Source organism: Nannospalax galili, unplaced genomic scaffold, assembly GCF_000622305.1.
Source record: "Nannospalax galili isolate Female #2095 unplaced genomic scaffold, S.galili_v1.0 scaffold83, whole genome shotgun sequence".
NCBI lineage: Eukaryota > Metazoa > Chordata > Mammalia > Rodentia > Spalacidae > Nannospalax > Nannospalax galili.
In genome coordinates this window covers 3,292,574-3,299,557 of record NW_008352659.1, presented here as the reverse complement: position 1 = coordinate 3,299,557, position 6,984 = coordinate 3,292,574, and the positions used below count along the sequence as shown (strand labels likewise).

Here is a 6,984-nt window from a genome sequence, read left to right as displayed (position 1 = left end):
GAACCCATTAGAGTACCCAGTGCGCACTGTCCCTGCCAATCTGCCTGACCTTGCCTTCCATTTCTCACAGGTCACTCTGAAAACCTACACTCTAACTGACCTCCCCAGAAAAGCAGAAACATAGAGGCATAAATAAAAACATCTTTGATGGGGGCAGATAATCTGTTATCCCCAAGCCTAGAGACTAGTTAGAGCTACAACATGACCAAAGGACAGAAGGCTATTTCCACAGCTTTTCAAACACCAACAGAGCATACCTGGACCAGAAGGTAAGGCACATCAGTGATGAAGTGGAGCTGGCCAGGCAGAAAGCACACAGAGTCCATAATGATCAATCAGGAGCTGAACTGAGAGACCTAGTCCTGAGGCTACTGAACGCCAACCTTGGAGACGCCATCCCAGGGAGCAAGGCTTTAAGACAAGGGCCTCAGGCTCAACTTAGTTGTACACTGTACAAGCAAGAGTTTGAAGCATGGGGCTAGAGAGATGGTTCAGGGGTTAAGAGCACTGACTGCTCTTGCAGAAGACTGAATTTCAGTTCCCAGCACTGACATGCAGGTAACACCTATCAGTAATTCCAGTCTTCTGGCCTCTGTGTGGGCACTGCATGCACATGGTACACATACATACATGCCGGCAAAACACTCATACACATAAAATTTTAAAAATAGTAATAACTTGGAGCCCGGAGTGGTGATGGGTATAAGCAAGGCCCTGGGATCCATCCCTAGCCACACACACACACACACAACACAGAGACAGAGAAAGAAACACAGAGACACAGACATACACACATACAAGAGAGACAAACAGGCAGACAAACACACAAGACAGATATACATACACACACACACACACACACACACACACACACACACACACACAATTCTGTCCCAGTTCCCGCTTGTAGTGTTGTTGGCCTTCACCTCGATGGTAGAGAAAGAAACACAGAGACACAGACATACACACATACAAGAGAGACAAACACACAAGACAGATATACATACATACACACACACACACACACACACACACACACCACACACACACTTCTGTCCCAGTTCCCGCTTGTAGTGTTGTTGGCCTTCACCTCGATGGCCTGGAGAAGCATCATTCTCTTCATATATGGAGTTGCTGTTGCTGGCTCGGTTTTACCTACAAAGTTTCACAGGGTTCACTCTAACACTAAACAGGCAGGAACAGACTCCCATCGTTCCAACTTCATGAGGACACAATGCTAACCATGTTTTCTGTGTTGTGCCATTTGAAAATTGCAAGCACTCTGAGACAAAGTGATTTTCATTTCCATTTTTCAGATGAGGAAACAGAGGCAGGAAAGGTGAGGGATGAGAGGTCATGTGACTGAGGAGAGCTCAGTGTCCAGTAGAGGGCCTCTGGCCCTCCCACTCTCCACAGCCCCCACCTCTACCTGGGCATAGAAGAAGCCATTAAAACGCAGCCTGGTCACTCACACCCCCACACTACCTACCCTGCCTCATGCCCAGTACAGAGTGATCCCATTAGAGTACCCAGTGCGCACTGTCCCTGCCAATCTGCCTGACCTTGCCTTCCATTTCTCACAGGTCACTCTGAAAACCTACACTCTAACTGACCTCCCCAGAAAAGCAGAAACATAGAGGCATAAATAAAAACATCTTTGATGGGGGCAGATAATCTGTTATCCCCAGATAATCTGTTATCCCCAAGCCTAGAGACTAGTTAGAGCTACAACATGACCAAAGGACAGAAGGCTATTTCCACAGCTTTTCAAACACCAACAGAGCATACCTGGACCAGAAGGTAAGGCACATCAGTGATGAAGTGGAGCTGGCCAGGCAGAAAGCACACAGAGTCCATAATGATCAATCAGGAGCTGAACTGAGAGACCTAGTCCTGAGGCTACTGAACGCCAACCTTGGAGACGCCATCCCAGGGAGCAAGGCTTTAAGACAAGGGCCTCAGGCTCAACTTAGTTGTACACTGTACAAGCAAGAGTTTGAAGCATGGGGCTAGAGAGATGGTTCAGGGGTTAAGAGCACTGACTGCTCTTGCAGAAGACTGAATTTCAGTTCCCAGCACTGACATGCAGGTAACACCCATCAGTAATTCCAGTCTTCTGGCCTCTGTGTGGGCACTGCATGCACATGGTACACATACATACATGCCGGCAAAACACTCATACACATAAAATTTTAAAAATAGTAATAACTTGGAGCCCGGAGTGGTGATGCACGCCTTTAATCCCAGCACTCAGGAGGCTGAGGCAGGTGGATCTCTGTGAGATTGAGGCTAGCCTGATCTACATGCAAGTTCCAGGCCAGCTGAGGCTATAAGGAAACCCTGTCTCAGCAAAACAAAACAGACTTAAAGCACGCCTGTGAAGACCAGACCTGTTCAGAGTGCACACATGGCTAGTGAACAAATGCCACTAGGGGTGCTCTTCTGAACCCCTGAGGCCCATCGGGTCTACTAAACTGAGAACCTGCCTTGGGATCCTGTTCAGTGAGTGAGCCTGAAACATCACTGACTTTCAGCACAGATGGCCTCTGGTGACAACTCAAGGATAGGTTTAGATGTGGTAATATCTGTGCGTGTCCTCTGATGGTCTTCCTGGAAGTCCAAGACATTGGCCAGACACTCTCCTCTTTTTCCTCTGAAGCCCAGACTAATGCCAGACACACAGCCTAAGCTCAGGAGAGACCTGGGTGGTATCTTACAGTCCCACCATTTGGCCTAGTGTGCTCTCAGACCTTCTCACCCAGCCCTCCTGAACTCTGTGGCCGCCTCCCCTGCTGAACAACTGCCTACCTGGCGCAGAGCCTCCATCTCCTCGCTGGCTGCCTTCTTCTCTGATGTACTGCTCTTGAGCTTGGACTCAGCCAGCTCCACCTCTGTCTGTAGCTTGTCCAGCTCGGAGATGACCTGGTCACGCTCGCTCATGATGAGCTTATACTCGCTGTACACAGCATCACGCTCCTCCTTGTATTTCTCCGACTCCTTGGCGGTTTTCACCTGCTTGCTCCTCAGCTCCGTCAGCTCTGACTGCAGCAGCTCCATCTCCCACTGAAGGTCCTTGTTCTGTGCCGTGGCCTTGCTCAGCTCATGGTGGATTGTCTCAAACCTGGGGAGGAAGGTGGCTGTGACGTGGGAAGAGTGGGGGACCTGCCATGTCAATTGTGCAGCTGGCTCCCTCCCACCATCTCCACTGTGCTGGACAGTCAAGCATGAAGTTTCTGCCGAAGTCACTCTTGCACCCCCAAGAGAGAATGTTCATGGAGTACTACTGCCCTGGGCCTGAAATTTTTCTGCCTTTAACAGATGCCAGAAGTTGAGTTGAGGACTGCATGCTCTCTGCTCTGCTAGAAAGAACAGTATGTTTCTGCTACAACCAAGCCACCTTATTTAAGAAGCACAAAATAACAAAGTTGCCACAGCATAGGAGAGATACACACTGCCTTATGGTGATTTATTATGCAACCACTTCATGCTGTAGATAGACACAGCAGTCTTACAACATGGGCACCTGAACAAGGTCATAGGCTAGCTCAGTCCTCCTGCCAGCAATCAGCTTGCTCCCACACAAGTCAGACTGCCACACTAGAGTAAAGTTCCAAAAATGTGTGCCCAGGAACACAGATCCTGCGGGGGATCCAGCACAAAACACAAACATCTGTGTTCCCTGAGTTCGAGGGAACTCTGTAGCAGAGATGCTTGTCTGGGTTACGCCAAGTAATCCCCAAACCTACACAACTTCTCACAGGAAGCCCATAAGCACTGCAGAGTTGTGCTCTGTAGGAAAGTGCAATCCTGCCCCAAGGTGGGAATCACATCTCTAAAGCGATGTTCCTGAATTAAAATGAAACACTTCCCAGCACAATTAACTTTCTTTTTCAAGGTGTGTAGCTACTACAGAGGGAGAGGTCTGTGGGGAGACCTAAGTGGGGAGACCTAAGTGAGGATGCTCAGAACACACCAGCATGCTCCAATGGGAGGAAAGGAACTAACCACAAGACTAGTGAAGGGTCAAACACAATGTTTCCTGGACAGACGCTCGTGTTGACTGAACCCTCAGTTTTCTGAGGTGTTTTTCACATGGCTGTGGCTGGAGCCTTGCAGATGATCAGAAGTCCACAAAGGACAGGGGTCCCAGGCAAAGAGACCCATTAGGCTTACTCCACTCCTCTCAGCCCTGGGTTCTTACCTCCTCAGGGAGAGGGCACACTGGTGTTGCAGCTGGATGGCCGTGTCCCTCTGCTGGGTCAGCATCTCTGTCTGCTTCTGCAGACGCTGGTTCTCCTCCCCTAGCTGCTCCAGGCGGCTCAGGTCTGAGTTGTGCATGGCGACTTTCTCACTGTACCTCTTCCGCAGGGCATCATAGTCCTTCTTGACAACCTCTAGCTTGTCCATGGCTGTGTCATACAGCTTGTTGAGGATCTCTGATGAGCCATTGTGTTTCAGTACCTGGGGATCCCAAGGAGTCATGTTTACCAAGGGGTGAGACAGACAGGTCAGATGTCCTCCCTCTTGTGTTGTATTTAGGGGAAGACGTGCTAATGAGGCAGCAGGGCACCTTGGGCCCTTGGAGGGTGGCAGGGGTCACGAGGTCTGAACCTACAAGACCTGCAGTCATATTGCCTGATTCATTCACATTCACTCCCTCAAATATTTTATTGCATAGAACATGGAGAATCCCCAAGCACTGTGAAACAAACCATGCTGTGCAGGGGAAAGCTATTATGGCTGATCTGAGACTTTCATGCCTTGAAAGGCCTGTGTGCAAGATTGCCTCCTGACTGGCGTCTGGGAACCTGATGGTGAACAGTTCCCGTGGCAGATAGAAATCTTCAACTGTGTGGTAAGACCAGACCAAACTGCACAGTGTGGCTGCCCTGAACCCCTGCTTTCTTCTGGGAGTCTGCAATTTCTGTCCCTGCTAGACAGAAGGGATCTGTGACCAGCACCAAGAGAATCTAGGTGCTCCCTGTCCACCGTGCCTCCCCAGAAGCGAGAGTGTTACATGTGTTGTTACAGTGCTATGCTGGGGATCAAGTGTATCCACTGTGACTCCACTGGTGGAGGACCTGGGAAACTTGGACCTGGTTTGCCCTGGGTTCACCCCGTGTCCCTTCAATTTCCCTGCATTGACTCTGCTCTGTGTCTATGGCAGTAATTTCAGCCAATGAGGTTGATTATGCATTGAATCTTACAAGTTCTAGCAAATCACAGAACACAGATGGTATCAGGATCTCTCTAAAATAAGGGTGTAAAATGCTAGTGCTGTTCTAGGTACTGGCAATGTGGGGCAGGACAGAAAGTGACTACCTTATGGTTCTTTGATTCTGATGCAGAGAAATGGAGCCACCGACAAACCAGGAACAACACCTTCAAAACTTAACATGGACTTTCAAGAAAACAAAAACTGAAATAGCACAATGTGCAGGACAGACTTCTGAGTAGCAGAGAAGCAGCAAGGAGGCTATAGCCTGGGGATGCCCATCTAAGAAAGTAACTTCTGACTTTAGATATAAGAGCAACAAGATAAGCCAAAAAGCAGGGACACAAGTGCAAAGGCCCTGGGGCAGAGTCACACTGCATATGCAAGGAACAGCAAAAACCAGGTGCAAAGTAAAAGTCCGTGCAGAGCGGGGGGACTGGGTTCAAATGCAGGCTTAGAAGAGCGGGCACAGGGTCAAGGTTCACAGAGAAGACTGCATCCTGAGGGATAAGGAAACTGTGGGAATCTATCAAGCAAGAGATAATTCTAGACACAAGCACAGCAATTCGTGCCTGTAATCCCAGTATTCAAGAGGCTGAGTCCAGAGCAGTGCTTTAAATTCAAAGCCAGTCTGAGGTATACAGCAAATATCAGGCCAGCCATGGCTGCATAACAAGACCACATCTCAAAATAATAAATAAATATCCCCCCAAAATTAGGGAGAGAGACAGAGAGAGAATAAGAACAAGAATGGATTTTATTCTGAATTACAGGAGCTGAACTGTAATTCAGGAAGGGGAGAAAAACAAAGCAAGCAAAAAGCAGGAACCAGAAGATGAGGTAGGAGGCAGCCGGGGGCCTGCTCTTCTGTTGGGCACCTCCAGAGACCTGAGCCTTTGGTGGACTCACCATCCCTTCTGTGGTTTGTTTCCTTATTTCTCAAATGACAGGACAAAACTGGAAAGGCTAGCTTTGCCTGCCGCTCCCACAGCCCAGGAACTGCCTTGTTCACTGCTGGGCATTGAGTTATCAACAGGATCTATAATCCCAGCCCAGACAGCTGCAACCTCGACCTCAGACTGTGGAACATTCCTCCAGAGATAAATGAAGCTTCTACACGGAGTAACATCAAAAGTACACCTGATCTAAACACTGGAATGGCAGAGACCACTGATCTCTCTTCTAAGACCCCAGCTCAGAGACAGGGTGCTGAGGGAAGCTCTCAGACCAGCTCGGCCTACCTCATTCTTAGGCCTTTCACATTTCTTTCATTAAAATGCAGACCTGGCCAGGTGTGGTGGCAACGCCTTTAATCCCAGCACTTGGGAGGCAGAGGCAGGTGGATCTCTGTGAGTTCAAGGCCAGCCTGGTCTATATAGTGAGTTCCAGGATAGCTGGGGCTACAGGGGGACCCCTGTCTCAAAAAGACCAAAAAAAAAAAAAACCAAAATCTTGCAGCTGGAGAGATGACTCAGCAGTTAAGAGCACTGACTGGCTGCTCTTGCAGAGGTCCAGAGTTCAGTTCCCAGCACCCCCATGGTAGCTAACAACTGTCCCTTAACTCCAGTTCCAGGGGCTCAAATGCCCTCTTCTGGCCTTCTCAGGCATTGCATGACACAAGTACACATAATACATGCAGGCAGAACTCACACACATAAAATATTTTTATTTTCATAATATGAAAATTGCTGAAAATCGAATTTTTCTCTATGAATTAAAAGTCTGCAGGTTCAAACAAAGAAGAAAAAGGGAAGAAGGGAAAGGAAGGA

The 6,984-nt window shown here is 48.7% G+C and overlaps 1 protein-coding gene across 1 annotated transcript in view; it reads right to left on the bottom strand.

Moving 5' to 3' along the window:
- Dlg5 (discs large MAGUK scaffold protein 5) overlaps window positions 1-6,984 on the bottom strand; it is a 123,613-nt gene that overhangs the window by 44,154 nt on the left and 72,475 nt on the right. Inside the window, exons 6-7 of the mRNA XM_008849851.3 lie at window positions 4,202-4,461; window positions 2,809-3,121 (exon numbers count right to left, since the gene is read on the bottom strand). Of these exons, the coding sequence (XP_008848073.1) occupies window positions 2,809-3,121; window positions 4,202-4,461 (573 nt within the window). The remainder of the gene's footprint in view (window positions 1-2,808; window positions 3,122-4,201; window positions 4,462-6,984) is intronic.